At 35.7% G+C, this 18,056-nt stretch overlaps 3 protein-coding genes across 6 annotated transcripts; 1 reads left to right on the top strand and 2 right to left on the bottom strand.

Moving 5' to 3' along the window:
• The first annotated feature begins 770 nt into the window (after nt 1-770).
• Nucleotides 771-3,527, top strand: LOC101220426 (phytolongin Phyl1.1). 2 transcript variants are annotated; one of them, XR_004214439.1, is made up of 3 exons: nt 771-1,063; nt 1,310-2,595; nt 2,749-3,527. XR_004214439.1 is itself a non-coding variant. In XM_004138609.3 (2 exons), the coding sequence occupies exon 2, from the start codon at nt 1,595-1,597 to the stop codon at nt 2,423-2,425; it is 831 nt and encodes a 276-aa protein (XP_004138657.1). In that variant the 5' UTR covers nt 771-1,063; nt 1,310-1,594; the 3' UTR covers nt 2,426-2,724. The 2 variants fall into 2 exon arrangements, 1 of the variants encoding a protein (XP_004138657.1); XM_004138609.3 differs by lacking the exon at nt 2,749-3,527 and having other exon boundaries at nt 1,310-2,724.
• A 1,437-nt stretch (nt 3,528-4,964) lies between these two features.
• Nucleotides 4,965-12,783, bottom strand: LOC101220187 (transcription initiation factor IIA subunit 2). Of its 2 annotated transcripts, XM_031880803.1 has the most exons (5): nt 12,408-12,783; nt 8,731-8,799; nt 6,227-6,375; nt 6,073-6,123; nt 4,965-5,399 (listed from the first exon to the last, which is right to left on the bottom strand). In XM_031880803.1, the coding sequence occupies exons 3-5, from the start codon at nt 6,353-6,355 to the stop codon at nt 5,259-5,261; spliced, it is 321 nt and encodes a 106-aa protein (XP_031736663.1). In that variant the 5' UTR covers nt 6,356-6,375; nt 8,731-8,799; nt 12,408-12,783; the 3' UTR covers nt 4,965-5,258. The 2 variants fall into 2 exon arrangements, with proteins under 2 accessions (XP_031736663.1, XP_004138656.1); XM_004138608.3 differs by lacking the exon at nt 8,731-8,799 and having other exon boundaries at nt 12,408-12,779.
• A 470-nt stretch (nt 12,784-13,253) lies between these two features.
• On the bottom strand, nt 13,254-17,228 carry LOC101219951 (transcription initiation factor IIA subunit 2). 2 transcript variants are annotated; one of them, XM_011651589.2, is made up of 5 exons: nt 16,906-17,228; nt 16,782-16,835; nt 15,152-15,300; nt 15,009-15,059; nt 13,332-13,830 (listed from the first exon to the last, which is right to left on the bottom strand). In XM_011651589.2, exons 3-5 carry the CDS (start codon nt 15,278-15,280, stop codon nt 13,690-13,692), a joined length of 321 nt encoding a protein of 106 aa, XP_011649891.1. In that variant the 5' UTR covers nt 15,281-15,300; nt 16,782-16,835; nt 16,906-17,228; the 3' UTR covers nt 13,332-13,689. The 2 variants fall into 2 exon arrangements, with proteins under 2 accessions (XP_004138655.1, XP_011649891.1); XM_004138607.3 differs by lacking the exon at nt 16,782-16,835 and having other exon boundaries at nt 13,254-13,830; nt 16,906-17,227.
• Between the last annotated feature and the right edge of the window lie 828 nt (nt 17,229-18,056).

An 18,056-nucleotide genomic window follows, 5' to 3' on the forward strand; every position in this document is an offset into this window, starting at 1 on the left:
AATTGAAGGGGGTGTAATTGAGGTGTTAGATGAACTTTAGATGGACCACAACGGTAATGTTTCCTTTTCAACATCCTAATGGAGTTTGGTGATACATCAAAGAAAATGCTTTAAATTTTATTGTAAACATTGTTGAATGCCCTTTTTCCCACTTGGTTCTGATTCGACGTTTCAGATGGTTCCTTCTAATTAGAAATGTCAAATTCGGCTCAACTCACCATTATTTATATTTGTACTTCCAGAGACCCTTTCATCATTACGTAACTAAATGTTGTATTTTTTAAAAGTGCTGCAGATTATAATTATTTGGTAAAATGTCACTAATGGAATTATGAACTATCGACTCTAAGAGTAATCTAAATTTTATTATATTTTTATTATATTTTCAACTCTATGAGTAATCTAAATTTTATTATATTTTCATTGTGCTATTTCATAAACACTCTATTTGATTCATTAAATTTTAATTAACAAAGTTGAACAATTAGCGTTTGTACTTTATGCTTATCTATTGATTCATAAACTTTATATTTAAATATGTTTGAGTGAGTGCATATAAAATAATTATCCTTATAGATATGCCCTCCTTCCATTCGAAGGAAACACAATGTTTCTTTCTTTCTTTATTGTGTTCGTATGTTGACTCAAAAGGCAACCAATATGTATATGTCATATGATATGATCTGTCACATATTAATACTAATTGTGCTTAAATTAATTAAAACTTTAGATAAAACATTGATGCGATCCCATAATTAACAACATACGAAATGTTAATCTTAATACAAAGGCGTCCGATTACTACTACTAATACGGTACGTATTCCCCCCAAAAGGGAGAAAATTCCTCGCCGATTTTTCCCTTTACTCCAAGTCTTCCACACAGCGGACAAAGTCAAATATGAGAAACCCCACCGATTTGTCCCAATTGGAAACTCTTTCTTCCTAATTTCCTCGCCGGTGTCTTTCCTCTTCGTTTTCCCCCAATGCCTTTTGTTTTTTGGTGATTGTTCATTGATTCTTTTTCACCATCTCTCTTCCTTGGCTGCGGAAATTTGGTTTAGGTGAGATATGATTATTCTCTTCTTCTTTTTTTTTTTTTTTTTTTTTTTTTAAGTTTAGGATTTTGATGTCATCCGGGACTGTTCTTACTGCTCTTGATTATTTGCTATTTTGTTTGGTTTCTGTTGATCTCTTCAATTTGATTTTTGTATTGTTTCTTCTTTTTGAACTGTTAACGCGTTTGAAGACGATCTGTTGAATCGATTATGCTCAACTTGCTTTCTGTGTTTTGTTCCTTCTAATGCCAGAATATTCAACCGGAGTAGGCTGGTTTCTTCTGAGTACCATCGGTTGTTCCCCAATTGCTTTGATCTGCAACCGATAATTTACTTGCAATTTGTTTGGTTTCTGGAAAAATTCGCGAAAATCAATTGCAATTTTGTCGTTTGAAGATCCAGAATGATGGATATCAGATACTTCGAAACGAAAGGTGGATAGAGAGGGAGTGAGTGAGTGTTTGTTTAGTCTTCATTTCTAGGAGTTGCTTTGCTTCTGTGTGCTGTTGAATTTGCTGGGAATCTTCCATCCTTCAAATGGATCTGAGTCATGGCACAATTCATTATTGTTCTGTTTCAAGGGGGGAACGTATGCTCTATGTGTATAGTAATGGTGATGAGGAGATTGAGAACTTAGCTGATTTATGCTTGAAAAGTGCCCCTCCATATCACAAGTGGTATTTTGAAACATTGGGTAAAAAGACTTTTGGGTTTTTGATGAAAGAAGGATCTGTTTATTTTGCAATTGCTGATGAAGTTATTGGTAATCAACCTCTTCTCCAGTTTCTAGAGCAGTTGAGAGATGAATTCAAAAGGGTAGCAAAAAAGGGTTCACGAGGGAGTTTCTCAAGTATGAACTCCATTAGTTTGCAAGAACAGCTAGTGCCTGTAATTTCTAAGTTAATCACCTCATTGGAGAATGTCTCCCACAATAGTAAGGATTGGATGGCTGAAACCCCATCCTCCAACAATGGTTTGTCTCCATCTCCAAGCAACGTTAACGGGCAAGTGGATGTTTTGGCTTCCACAAAAGCCCCTTTGCTCGGGAAGTCAAACAAACCAGAGAAGAAAAAGGGAAAGGACCATGTGATAACAATGAGAGGAATTGAAATGGAGGAGCATAGAAAATCAACGGACAGAGGTTTGAAGATTGATTCAGTCTCTTTGGAATCCAGTAATCAGGGCGGATCAGGGTCTGCAATTCCAGTGCAAAAAGATAGCAATCCATTGAGGAGATCGAACTCTCAAAGCATCCGGAGAAGGTGGTGGCGTCATGTGAGGATCGCACTTGCTGTTGATGCTGTTGTATGTTTGATATTGTTTGTTATCTGGTTGATTGTCTGCAATGGAGTTTCTTGTGTCCGCTGAGAGTTTTATGTATTTGTACATGGAACTTGAAAGATGAAATAGGGGAGATTAGATCGAGGGAGATATGTTAAATGAGGCGAACGTGTATCTGAAGGGCCTTGATTGAGTTACACTTCTGAAAATTGCAGAATAAAAAATGTTGTATGTATATGCAGACGAATTGTTAATAGGTATGATTTTTCCTATACTTATTGCTATTGTATTTTAGCATCTCACTTCGGATTTCTTCAACTTAATAGTTACTTTTGTTATATCTGTTTTGGGCTCTTAATTGACTATGATATTTCACTTGTTAATAACACTATTTTCCCACCTATTTCTAGTGTGATGTGTACTTGTGAACATTTCAATGATTGAATGAAATATCTAAAGATATCCAAAGGTACATGAGGAGCCCAATCGATGGGTATACAAAAGGAACCCAACCAGAGGGTCCACAAAAAAAGGTGTTTCCAATTTGCAATAAGGGAATGTGAATCGTGACTATGTATAGCTGGGTATGTCTTTGCTCCAAGAAAGGAACACTATGAATGATAGGCCGATTATGTCCTTTGTTGTCTTGTTCTTATCTCGGAAGATTCTATCATTCCTTTCATCCCATGTCTTCCATAGAACAGCACAAATAATACGAAGCCATAGACGTTCTTGGTCAGCTTTGATGCCTCATTAGGGCAAGCAACAATGCTTTTTGTCCAGATCCCTCTAGATGTGGGATAATCAAAGAAGACACATTGGATAGTTGTGTTGTTGGAATGGCAAAGGCTGCACCAAGAAGGAGATAGGTTGATCCATGGGCAACTTCTCTATAAGCTGTCCATTGTGTTTGAGACATGAATTTGAGATTTTCCAAATGAGAAGTTTCACTCTTTCTGGACAGAAGAGACTCTGAAGTTTGTGGTACCTAAAAGCCGTGGATGGGTGTGCGTTGGGTGGAGGAGACGAAAGTGTAAAGAATTTGTATTGAAGCGATAAGAGAATCAAAGCTTGTGTGTTCATTTTGAAAGGTGTGATTGTTTTCAGCTCAAAGATTTGTGTAGACTATGATCTTGTTTGGGAAAACATCATTTTCAAAAACATGATTGTATTTTAGCCTTTTCATTTTCTTTAAGTTCATTATGTATGAGATTATTAATGCATTCTAACCAATATAGAAAGCATTTGAAAAAAAGTTTTTTAAACAAATTCCTAATTCTTTCTATTAGGGTTCAAATTGAACTAAAACTGTACCTTATCTTCTAAAAAAAAATTTAAAAGACAAGAAAATAATTAAAATAAAGTATGATCCTACTTCCAAATTGAAATGCAAAAAATGATTACATTAAAAAAAAGCAAATTTAACACGTTTTTTAAAAATAATTAAATCTTAAATTTAATTTCAAAATTTTAAATAGAAATAAACTCAATTAGAAACTAAAAAAATATAGAAGTGCATATATATATAAAGAGTAGGAGATAAGGAATAACAGACAAAAAAAAAAAAAACAAAGAATTGAAAAGAAATTGCTTAAATAATATACATTTAAATTAAACATAAAATCTAGAATACAAAATAATTTTATTATTTTTAATTTAAAATAAAATAAAATTTGTAAAAAATAGAACAAAATATTCACATAGGTTATAATGAATTTTGAAACTCTTAAATTAATGAACCCTATTCTAGCGGTGATTGAGAAAGCAAATAAAATTTTTAATAAAAGGCTAGAATCCGTCTCTTAAACGGACTCACTTAAATAAAGACAAGAAAATAGTGTCATCTACCTAAATTATTTTGAAACAACTTTTTTTTTCTAATTTTTTTTCAAAAGTACCCCTCCCTCCCAATTAACTCTCTAACAATGAGTGTTTTAAAATTTTATAGATTGTTTGGTCTAAATAGTTGCAAAAATGATAAAATTAGATCGTATAGAAAGAAAATGATAGAATTAGATCGTAATGTTTCATACGTATGATGTAAACTATATCCAAATCCATTTGTGAAACGATGTGCCACTTTATCGTATAACCAACTCAATAAATAAGGCGAAGGACATGATTGTTCATTCAAATATAATTTTACTATTCGCTCGGGATATTCTTCATATCTATTGTTTAAATCACATTTACACACAAAAAGTTGCATCATTTTGTGTACAACCACCTCGACCTAAATAGTTGTAACAAATGGTAAAATAGAAATTATTAACCCATGTTCAAACAAAATGAGGACATAAAAATTCTACCCTTATAGTCCCTTTTATATTTAGCACACACACCGTGGTGACTGGAATTAGAAATTTCATACTTTGTCTATTGAACAAGAAATGTAAACAATTTTTTTCCCTTCGAAAAACTTGTTACTTTTTAACACAATTATATACTTTTTACCCATCAAAATGAACTACTCAATACTGATTGATCCCTAACATCAATGATGATGAAATAATGACTAATAAGAAAAAAAGATCCAATCAAACTGATTCCTTTTCAAGTGATTCTAATGTACGAAAATTTGGCATATCAATAAATTGCATTGATAAGTTTTGGGTTTGAAAGGAAGTGGTACAAAAGAAAATTAATAGCATAACATTGAAACAGATATCATCATTATGTTTTATTATCATTGAACTTGAAGAAGGATGGTATCAATGTTATCATCTAATCAACTTTAGAAGCCAATTACAGTCAAATGTATGGTCAGTGTAACTGACTGAATTTACAAAATCACGTTTGAATCTCTTCCTGGATGCCCCATTTCCTCCTCAACGTGACTGACTGACTCACTATTCTTCCCTCCATCATCACCAAATAATTATGCATATTTCATTGAATAATCGGCCTGATGTCTGAAAGCTTATTGTGAGAGTAACTTTGAGTCACATGCTACTATTTTGATTCTTCCAACAACCTCATTGGAATCCTCATTTTTAAACGAGGCATCCTGTAAAATGAATGTCCAAACATTGTCGCAGAACCGATACGTGTGTAAATGCCCCTGTTGCAGCACGAGACAGTAAAAGGGCTAAGAGGTTTAGAAATATCATAGAGAGCTGTTTTTTAAGACCTAAACACAAAATCCACGACTATAGTTGAACAGGTTCTGTTCTATAGGTTGTATGTCTAAAGGAGACATAAGACCTACACAAAATCCCATGCATGTTTAACTATACCAGCTCCTAATAACCATTGCCGTGTGATTATGATTTTGTTATTTCCAATTGATGTACGATGAACTTTCAGCTGAGTATTGTTAGAAAATCTGACATAGCATTGGATCGAATATATAGCTTGAAACCAATAGTAGAGGACTCAGTAAGACTCATTGTAGAACCTCATATGGCCACATCCCTAACAAGCAGTTATTACTTTGTCCTTAGATTCCGAAAATACAAAGAATTACAAAGTTTATTCCACAGAAACTTATTCAAGAATCAAGAGATGAACAAGCAAGGAATCGAATGAACCCAAGCAACCCAGTCACACGGATTAACAGTGCCACCAAGAAACTACAAACTCTTACTACAATCATGGCTCTCCATTCAATTTGAGGCAGCAACCAATTCCTCTTATCAATAAAAGTATGTTTCAAGTTTATGATGTTGACTTTATTTAGCAACATAAATCTATAGCATTGAAGGTTTGTCTAATTCATAAGCCAAAAAACATACCTTGATAATCACCTTGCTTTTCACCTGTGATTCCAAAGCCTCAGTCATGGACTGCAAGAGCCAAAAGCAGTCCAAAATTAAATCAAACAAGACCTAAATCCTAAAGACAAATCCAAAATATAGATCTCCAAACAAGAAACAACTCTGGTTGTACCTTATCGAACTGAACAAGAACCTGAATAGCAAGCTCAGGACTAAGAGTACCGTTTTGGACCATTTCATCTAAAGTTTCAGTCAAACACATTCCGATTGTCGATCTGCGGTAGAGTTCGAATGTTGCCATTCTTCTTCGAAAATCAAGATCTGCTAAATATTGAAAGCTCTTTAGCTAAGATAGAAAATCTAGCTAAAAACTGAAACTGAAAGAACTCAGAAAATTTTGTAACATATTGTCAGAAATCGAGAAAGCTGGAAAAATCTTTGAAATCAAAGTGAGAGATCAATTCAAAAAGGAATGATAAAAACATATAAACATAAATACCACTCAGACTAATTTCAACGAATTTTGTTTCCAACTTAGGAAACATTACCAAAATTAGACTTGTAACTCGTAAGACTTCATAAAAATTTCAGCAACATAGCAATATAAACATAAATACCACCAACTTTTTGGTATTCAATATCATTAGAGAAAATAATATTCAAAGCTACCAAGTAAAATTCAAAAAATGTTTCTGAAACTAAACAAAGTCAGACAAATGTCAAACTCAAGCAGCAGAAACCACTAAAGTCTATTACAAACTCTCAACTCAAAGCCAATTGAAAAACCTACTTGAATCTAGAATGTTTCAATTTTCAAAAGTTCGAATGAAACAATCTTATAAAGAGCAAAAAACCAAAGCAATGAGATATGCCTAATAGTCAATCTTCCTCAAACACTCTCTTTAACATCACCAAGGTTGCAATACTCGTCATGTCAACATCTACAAAATCTGGGGAGGTCAGTACACACTTAGTACGTAGCCCACACTTTTTTTTTTATGAGAAACATAAAATCATAATTTCATTGATAGCATGAAATTAGAAAGGGCAAAAGATTTCTTGAGGGATAATATAATGTTATTACACTATGAAATAAAAAATGTATGGCCGTGATCACAAAAAAAAAAAAAAAATTTACACCAAGAGAGCAAATTATACAAAAGGTGATCAAAGAATAGATTGCATTCCATCTTTTTATCTTTGAAGATACAATGGTTTCCTTCATTCCAAATAAGCCAAAAGAAGGTTTTGATGGTGGAGGTCCACAAGATCGTTTTCTCATTCTTGAAAGGATGGCCTGTGGGAAGCAAGTTCAAGAGGATGAAGGGATCATTTGAGAAAACCATATGACAGTTGAAGCATGATAAAATTTCCCTCCAATAGACCAATATATGCATGATTGGTTCACTACAATGGTGGCAAAGAACACACCAATTTGGGGTGGATTGTTGGGCCTTTGGCTAAGAACACCAGTTGTATTGATGCTACCATAACTGACCTCCCATAAGAAGAACTAAATCTTCTTAGGAATAGGGCCTCTCCAAATATCCTTAGGAAGGGCAGAATTCTGGCCATTACCACATGTGGCAAGGTGATGAGAGAGCACTATAAAAGTAAACTTGCTAGATTTGTCCAAAAATCCATCTCAACGTGTCATCTACCGTGGGCCTATTAGGGAGCAAAAGTAATTTGAATAAACAGACCATTCATTGACCTCATCATCATTAAAGAATCTATTTTGTGGTTAAAACAGGGAGCCATATTTAGCATCGATGAGGTACTTGTACCTCCAAAGAGAATCTCTCCCAAATTGATATCTCCATATCCATTTTGCCAAAAGACTCTTGTTCCTTTCCTTCAAATTAGTCGATCCAAGGCCCCCTTCAGAAGTAGGGAATTCAACTTTTTGCTAATTAAGAGAGTGAATACCTCTCTTATCATTATGTCCATTCTAGAGGAAGTTCCTAAGAAGTTTCTAAATCTAATCAACGCCGTTGGAAGAAATCTTAAATAGAGAGTAAATATGTGGAACAATTGCTAAGTGTGGCTTAGATTTTGTGAGTTAACCTCCTTTGGAAATATAATTATGACTCTAATTATTTAGGCACTTTTCAATCTTCTAAATGATGGGCGCCCAAAAAGAATAAGAGAATGGTTTGTTGTTAAGGGTTAAATCAAGATAAGTCAAAGGCCAGCCGTCAGCCTTATAGCCAAAAGAAGCAGCCTTAGAAACAATTGATCCATAGTCTAAGTGTATGCCCATAAATTGACTACGAGTGGTTGATGCAAAAACCAGATGTTTGCTCAAAAGACTGGATAGCAAGCATTTCCTTATCCGCAAATTGTACATGAATAACCTGAAGCCGTAATTTCTGACAACAAAGTCCTCTATGTGATTAGTGTCTAACCCTTTCATGAGCATTCTACTAAGGCAATCAACTACCAAGGTGAATAATAAAAGGGAACGGGTACTCCCCTGTCTAAGACCATGAGTGGCTTTGATCATTGATTCTTGCCCCTAGGTTATCCATTGACAATAATGGAAAAGTTAGTTGTTGAAAAACAATCCATACTCCATCTTCTCCAAGTGTTGCCAAAACCCTTGACAACCATAATGTTGTCAAGAAACTCTCAACCAACCATATCAAATATCTTCTCAATGTCAAGTTTAATTACCACAACTTTGGTTTTGGATCTAGCGTAGAGGTCAATCAGCTCGTTGGCAATTAGGGAGGCATCGACAATCTGCCACATAAGCAAATTGGTTCAGGGAAAATATATGAGGGAGAACTTTCTTTAACTTTTCTAGAGCACCTAGGCAATAACATTGTATAAACAGGTGGTAAGGCTAATCAGCTTATTATTAATATAATTAGATTATTCTTAGGAGATATTATTCTTAGGAGATATTATTTGATATTATTTCCTTAAGTGTATTTCTCTATGGTTATATATAGCTTGTATCTCTATTAAGTAATAAATGAAATATAGATTGATTCCATAAAATCAACATGGTATCAGAGCTATAGGGTTTTAAGTCTCCTTGTATTCTAGCCGTCACATCCCTGCACGTCTGCCTCCGTTGATTCGTCTGCCTCCGTTGATTCGTCGACGGAGGCAGAGCCATACCCATCAGTAATCAATACACATCATGTCTCCAAGTAATTCGCTCTGCCTCCTAGATCAAAATCCTCGTCTCTGATTCTGCTGCCGCCGCCACTACTCCTTCTGCCATCACTGCTCCTTCCGCCATCACTGCTCCTTCCATCCACCACAGTTCGTCGCACTCTCGACCCATATCCGCTCTCCATTCGTCCTCACTTAGATCTACTTGTGCGCACATTGCAAGCACCGATTTGTTCGTGCATCTCTGTTCGTGTCTTCGACTTCCAGATCCGTGTTTTATTTCATCTTTCGCCTTCGAATCATACTGTTCAAGATCAGACCGACCTGCCGCCGCCGCCCTTTACTCGTACCAGACAATCTCTTTAGATTGAAGACTCCCGATCCTGAAGAGGGTGAATCTTTGTTCAGATCCATGATCCACCGCTCCGCTCCACTCACAGCCGACGACGCACAGGTTCGGCTTTGTCCGCTCTCCATTTGTGAAGCTCGCCGTCATGAAACGCATCTTCTCTTTTTGCGAAGAACGCCGCAAAGTTCTCTATCTACTCAACCTCTCAGCTCTCTTCAGTTTTCGTTCTGTTCACCCAGATTTCCTGTTCAGTTTGATTCTGACTTGCTTTAGTTTAGTTCGTTCAGTTCCATTCTGATGACGAAACGCTCCTGCCCAATTCAGACCACGTTTTCATCCTGATTTGATTCTACTTTGCTTCAGTTTTGCTCTTTCATTTTGCCCCCGGAGTTCTTGTTTCGTTCTTCCTAGGTTCTGTTATAGATCTCTATACGAGGATCTATGTTTCTATCCCAGAAGTTCTTCGTTTCGCTCTTCGTGGGTTTGTTTTAGCCTAGAAGTTCTTTGTGTGTTTGTTCTTCGGGTTTTTTTATTCTATTCTAGATATATTGTTTCTTTTCTTAGTTCTTAGCAAACTCAAGTTTGTGATTTCAACCTTGAGTTTGAGGGAGGGTATTAATATAATTAGATTATTCTTAGGAGATATTATTCTTAGGAGATATTATTCTGGAGATATTATTTGATATTATTTCCTTAAGTGTATTTCTCTATGGTTATATATAGCTTGTATCTCTATTAAGTAATAAATGAAATATAGATTGATTCCATAAAATCAACACTTATGACCCCTAACCCTCTTGACATCAACTTTTTTAGCAATCAAGCAGATATAAGTCTTATTAAGATTGGCACTGACCTTCTTAAAAAAGCCTTAGAACAACTTGTTAATTTCATCCTTGAGAATGTTCCAATGCAGTAGCCTATGTCTAAAGGGCCACCAAACAACATACATACAACTATTGCAAAAACATAAAACAGCAGTAAAGGTCAAATCACATCCTATAAGGCACACATAGTTTTAAATCAAACTTCTCAAATTCAATAAACATTCCACCTTAACTCTCGCAAAACTTTCTGAACAATTCCTAGAGACGTTGCACCAATTGATCGTGCTCAGGACCACCGACATTCTTTGTTGGCTAACAAACTTTATCCAAGGCCATCAATGCTCTGTCTTTGTCAACCACATTGACTTCATTCAAGGTCACCGACGATCGCTGTCAGCCTTAACCAATATATCCATGGTCATCAACCTCTTTGTTGGCCCTAATTGATACTATCCAAGGCCACCAACCTCTTTTTTGGGTCCAACTGAGTCCACCAAGGGCTTTCTATTCTAAACTCATAGCACCGAACCTAACTAAACCAGAGCCATTGAGGGTCATCTACAACATGTTATATGCTTAAAACTACATAGATAATGTTTTTTTTTAAATATAGACAATTTCATTGAGAGATAATGGAGGGCCACCATTTGTTCCTCAGTTCTTCAGCTTCTGGAGGGCACACCACTTCCAAAGAAGCCTAGACTAATAGGGTTAAATTTGTCTAATGCTCTTCTCGCTGAATTGTGGTTTCAGAGAAACCAACGGATTTTTCACAATATGGAAAGACCAAGACTAGAAATTCTTCTTTCCATGGAACGAAACACGGAAGCTTGGTGTTCTTTAAATAAGAAATTTGTAAATTACTCCGTTCAAGACATTTGCCTCAATTGGGCAGTTTTCCTCTCCAAACCAATCCTTTAATCTTTGTTTTGGTGTCGTCGCCTGCTTCTATCAGACAGTTTTCCCTCCTCTTCGGCAGCCCTTCTTTGGAGCTTAGTTTTATAATTTGTTTTTGGATTTCACAGTAGCTGTTACGTTGAGCTCAGCTTTTTCGTCACTGGTGTTGTTTCTGTATTGCTTCTATTTCTTTGCATTTTACTCTGCCTCGGCCCTATGTATTAAGCTGGACACATTTGATTATTATCCAGCTTTTTCGTCAATACTTAGTGTTTTAATTGGAATATGATGTTTTGGTGCCAAGGGAGTGTCAACCTAGTTAAGATGTCTGGGTACACCTTCTGATCCCGCCAGCTTTTTCCTCTTTAAGCTTCTTTATTACACTCAATGTATATCTCTCTTGTACTTTGAATTTATATTATTACTAAAGAAGTTCGTCTCTGTTTAAAAAAAAACATTTGCACAGCATGCTTATATCAATAGACACTTGATAGCATTTCAGCGAATCATACAACATGGTTCCAACGGTTAGAGCACAACAGTCATGCTTAAAAGAGCCTTGCATTTCTTTTTATTTATTATATAATTGTTGTTGTATTTGTTTTTGTCTCTAGTATTCCACTCCCTTCCGGAGTTTGTTTTCCTTGAGCATTAGTTTCTTTTCATTTCATCAATAAAAGGTGTCTATTAATCTCTTGACATGGTAAAACACAGTTTTAAATGTTAGAACTTAGTTTGAAACGTTATCCAGAGACTGAATGAGTAATCTAACCAAATGTAACCTTAAACCTCAACTCAAGCACCTCAAACCAAGTCTAAACTACAGATAAAGTATATCCATGAATTAAAAACTAATTTCCACTACCTAGATCCAATTCAAAAGACTCTAAACGGAGTTCTAACAACAAAAACTCAACAAGAAAGACTCAAGTCCTTGCTGCAAGGTGACCGAATAGTTTCGGAACTATCCCAAATCTACAAATATCTAAAGAACCTTAAACTAGCTCAAAAAGAAGTTTAGATTGTTATACCCGCTGATTCATACCCAAAACAACCCTAATCCTGGTTAGTGTCGAATATGCTTAATCCTACCAGCCTATAACGAGCCGTAAAAAAGTGGCTAAATTAAATCCAACAATGAATAGGCGTCGAACCTCGCCGAAAGAGTGGAAAACGTCGCCGCCAAGGTGTTTAGAGCGTGTAGGTCTCTGAAATTGTCAACGTTGTGGGTTTCGCGTGGATGGTCACCACCGCAGAAGGATGGAAGCGCCGGCGTGGTGGAACTTCGAGTGTCGTGTGGTTAATGAAAAAGCACGCAGGTGAGGACAATAACGGGATGGCGGAGGAAGGTCTGTCCCAGTGGTGGCTGGAGAGAGGATGACTTAGGCGGTTGAAGCAACACGCAGAGAGGGAGAAGAAGATCTTGGTTAGGGTTTCCCGTTGCTTTTGCTTTTCCTTCCTCCTTTACTCTTTCTATTGAAACGAACAAACAAAATAAAACGAAAAGGGATTTCTAGGGTACTTAATAGAGCTCTAATCGGAAAACCATATATTTGTATTTTATGTTTCCATACCTATGATTCATTGGCAATTTTAAGTAAATGTTTACACATGTTTTATATCATATATTTATACATGAGATTTACACAAATGAGATAACCTATTATTAATTTACTAATGATTATGTTTAAAATTTTAAATCTATAATTTTAGTATGAGAAAGAAAGTTAGTGTTCATGAAACGTCATATACATTATTTAATTTAATTCTACTTTTTAAATTGTAAAAATTAAATACATGATAGATATATAAAAAATTGTTTCCAAAATCTACACTATTCACATCATCAGAAATTTTCAGAAATAAAATATTGTTTACCAAATACAACTTTTCATAGATAGTAAAGGGGTGTTGTCATAGATAGTAAAAGGGAGTTGACATGAATCATGATGATTCCCCTAGGAAATGAATTTTGAAGAGGTTTGCTATAAAAAAAGATGTGGAAAATGTTTGATTCTTTCTTATTATTCAATAATGTTTGCTCCCAAACCTAACATCAATGATACTGAAATAATGAATAATAAGAAAACAGTTCCAATGAAGTTTATTCCTTTCGAAGTGGTAATTTGAATTCTTCTAATGTACAGAAAGTAGATTCAAAGGAAATTAATAGCATAGTATTGAAACACATATCATGTTTTATTTTATCGTTAAACTAGAAGCCGGGTCGTGTAATTGTTATGCAATCAACTTTAGAAGCCAGTTACAGTCTATGTATGGTCAATGCAACTTTTTGCTGTTTGGGTTGATGACTTTAGAGAATCACGTTTGAATCTCTTCCTGGATGGTCATTTCCTCCTCACCGTGAATGTTCTTCGCTCCATCGTCAGCAAATAACTATGCAAATTTCATTGAATAAACCTGATGTATGAGAGCTTACTGTGACAGTAACTTTGAGTCACATGCTACTATTTTAATTCTTCCAACATTCTCACTGGAATCCTCATTTTTAAACGACGCATCCTGCAAAATGAATGTCCAAACATTGTCGCAGAACCGATAGGTGTGTAGATGTCCCTGTTGCATGACAAGACAGTACGAGGACAAAGAAATTTAGAAATCACCAGAAAGAAAGTGTTCAAGACAAACAAAATGTCATGCATACGTTAACTATACTGCTAAAACATTGTTGTGTGATTATGATTTCATAATTTCTTTCAGAGCAATGGTCCTCGTACAATCTGTGTGTGTGTGTGTGATGAACTTTCAACTGAGTATCGTTAGAAAATCCAACATCCATAGAATTGAACATAGAACTTGAAAGCAATAGCTGTGGACTCACGAAGACTCATTGTAGAATCTGATATGGCCACCTCTCTAACAACAGGGATGACTTTGTCCCCAGATTCCAAAAACACAGAACTACAAAGTTTATTCCAGATAAACTTTTCCAAGGAGCAATATTTCATAGGGAAAAACATTTCTAAAATCAAGAAACATCGAAGCAAGGAATAGAATGAACAATACCAACCGAATCACCTAGAAATCAAAAGTTCCACCAAAGAAACACTACCATCTCTCAATACAAATGGTTTAATACCGTACACTGTTTCATTCCTATATCATGGTTCTATTCACTACATGGCAACCAAAAGACCGGGAGAATATCCACTATACTTTAGGTACTTAAGCACCTTGGAGAACTACATCCCAAAAGCTGGCTTTTGGGTGGAAGAGTCAAGCCACTTAAGTATCACATTGGTCAACTATTCTAACCAATGTGGGGCAACGGCGCCCCACACTACATTGGCTCCTAACAATACCTTGTCCCCAAAAAGCCGACATCCAAGTGGCTAATCCAGTAATACTTCACTCAGCCATACATGGTCAGCACCCTCAGGCGACTCTACTCCAAAACGTTGACAACCAGCTGTGATACAATTGTTTGGTACTTAAGCACCTTGAGAAACCACACACCAAAAGTCAGCTATTGGGGTGGAAGAGCCAAGTCACTTAAGTACCACATTGATCATCTCATTCTCACCATTCGACATATAAATGTGTAATGTGTTATTGACAAAATAATTTGGCTCGAGTTCTAGACATGCACTAGAGCACAAACAGAGAAATCTACGAGCAAGGCAAACACAACCGATTCCTCTTATCAGTAAAAATATGTTTCAAATTTATAACGTTGACTTTATTTAGCAACATAAATTTATAGCATTAAAGATTGTCAAGCCAAAAAAAAATACCTTGACAGTCACCTTGCTTTTCACTTGTGATTCCAGAGCCTCAGTCATCGACTGCAAATGCAGTAACAAATTAAATCAAACAAGACCTAAATTCTAAACACAAATAAAAAGTATACCGCATCTCCTAACAGCTTCGGCTATACCTTATCGAACTGGACAAGAACCTGAATAGCAAGCTCGGGACTAAGAGTACCGTTCTGAACCATTTCGTCCAAAGTTTCAGTCAAACACATTCCGATCGTTGATCTGCGGTAGAGTTCAAAGGTTGCCATTCTTCTTCAGAAATCAAGATCTGCAAAATATTGAAGCTCTTTAGCTAAGATAGAAACTCTAGTTTTGCTTTTTTTTTTCTTAAAAAAATGGTCAACTTTCATTGAAAATGAATGAAAAGAATACAAGAGCAAACAAAACCAGGCCATCAAAAAACAAGCCTTCTACAAGAAAGACTTCCAACTTAATAAAATGTTACCAATGGAATCCCACAGAGAAATATGGAACCTCACCGAGGACCAAACATAGAAGGGTCCTTCTCTAAACCTCTAAAGTCTAAAAACTCTCTCGTTCCTTTCACCCCCAAAACCCCAAACTATGGCGTACACTCTGGAAAGCAACAAAAACCGACCTTTCTCTTTGAAAGGCGGACGATACAAGATATACTCCTTTTGATCATGGTACAGATCTTTCTCTGTCCAGCAATCTGGAAACCAAACTTCTGAAAGAAACAAGACCACACAAGCCTCACATATTAACAGTCCCAAAGCAGGTGGTTAAGGTTTCCTCTTCCTTCCAAAAAAGAATACAACAGGACGGTCCCATAAGCGTAGGCATCTTCTTAGCAAGCCCATCCAAGGTGTTCTTGCAACCTATCAAAACCTGCTAGATAAAAAACTAGATTTTCTGTGGAATCTTTATCCTCCAAACCGCGCCAAAAACCAATATGCAACCATGGGAGGGGCCTAACAACAATTTGAAGAAAGATTTACAAGAGAAGCCTTCAAAGGATTGGGCTTCCAAACACATCCCTCCTAAAAGTCACACTCATCGAGCAAAGAAAGGAAACCATTGTCGTCGTTTCCCTATTGGATAAGTGACGACAGAATCCAATAGAAAATGAATACAACTTCAATAAACATTCCAGCTTAACTCGCACAAAAAATTCTGAATGGGATCCAATAGAAAATTAATACAACTTCAGTAAACATTCCAGCTTAACTCTCACAAAAAATTCTGAATGAATACCTCAAACACGTTGACCCCAGCTAATCGTGCCCAGGCGCACCGACATGATTTATCCATTATCATCAACACTCTCCATCAACTTTGTTGACTTCATCCAACGCTACCAACGATCTCCATTGACCCTAACTGATATATCCAAGGCCAACGACCTCTTTTCCGGCTCCAACTGATATTATCCAAGGCCACCGATCTCTCAGTCAACGTGGGCCTAACTGACTAACTCCACAAAGGGCCATCGACATTCTCAATAATTCTAATACTTTCCATTCTAAACTCTATGATATGTTTTATGCTTATGTGTTATGTTCTCTAACATTAATCATACATATATTCAAACATCTACACAAATTCAATTGAAAAGGCTCTAAACGGAGTTCTAACTACTAAAACTCAACAAGACAACAGACTTGAGTCCTTGCTGCAAGGTGATAAAATAGTTACTAAACTATTTCAAACGTACAAAATGACTTCCAAGAATTAGAAACTAATCTAACGAACCTTGAACTAGTTAGAAAATAAATTTAGAGTGTTTACCCGCTAATTTTTACTCAAAACAACCCAAATCCGTGTTTGTTGGTGGTCGAATACCTGTATATAACGATCCCTTAAGAAGTGGGTAACTTAAATCCAGCCTTGAAACAATGGGTAAGTATCTAACCTTGACGAAAGGGAGGAAAGCGTCGCTTCCAGGGTGTTCAGACCGCGTGGATTTCCAGGGTGTCGATGGTCACCGCCACTGGAGGATGTAAGCGCCGCCGTCGCTGGAACTACGAATCTCGCGTGGTTGATGAAGGCAGAAATGGGATGCCGGAGAGTGGTTCGGTCATTAGTAGTCGCTGCGAATCGTCATCGGAGAGAGGATTTCTTGGCCGGCTGAAAGTTCAAAGTGGGGGCTGTTCCACGCAAAAGAGAGGGAGAATTAATTTTGTTAGGGCTTTCTACATTCCTTTTTTTCTCTTTTTTCTTTTCCTTTTTTCTTTTCTTTTTGCTTTCTTCCTTTCTTAAAACAAAATTCACAAAATAATGAAAGTTGTAATAGTATATGTATGTATTTTTTATATATTTTTTCGTAATCCTTTATCAAATTAAAATTCAAAATATTTTGTTATAAATCTAAATATTTGTTATATCAAATGCATCTAACTTGTATGAGTGTCTTTTTAAATATCCAAACATGTATAATTTAGCTAATATAAAGATTAAACTCAAACTTTATTTTCACACCTTACAATGCACGAAAAAGAAGTTTTTGTTAATTTGAAAGTTAATGGGTTATAATGGAATTTAAGTACTCAAGTTAATTCAAAATTAGTGCCTAATACAGGGCAAGGAGTTGTTGCAATCAATCATTGGTATGTTATTCATAGGTTTTTAATTATAATAGACTCAACTTGGCTACAAAAGCTTTGGGTGAGCAAAAAAATTATTTACTTTTTATACCATAGATTTTATAAGCTAGAACTAACTAAGAAATGAAATAGAAACTCATTAAAACTATGAATTTATTCCTATAAGACGATTGAGTTAGATTGTCGATGATTGCTTTGACTTTCTCACCTTAATGGGATGATAAACAAGTTAAAATTTTGAGACTTTTATAAAATACAAAATGTAAAATAATAAAACTTCGACATCTAAAATTGACATATATATATCGAACATATAATAGGAGTGAGCATGATAGACCGAAAAATCAAATTGTCCGATTAAATCAAAGTTGATTAGTTGGAAAAGAAAATGTCAGTGAAATAAATTTACAAGCGTTAGACCGACTAAAAACAAACTAAATGGATGTCGAAAAAATTGACT

This window comes from Cucumis sativus, chromosome 2 (genome assembly GCF_000004075.3).
Source record: "Cucumis sativus cultivar 9930 chromosome 2, Cucumber_9930_V3, whole genome shotgun sequence".
In the NCBI taxonomy this organism is placed as follows: domain Eukaryota; kingdom Viridiplantae; phylum Streptophyta; class Magnoliopsida; order Cucurbitales; family Cucurbitaceae; genus Cucumis; species Cucumis sativus.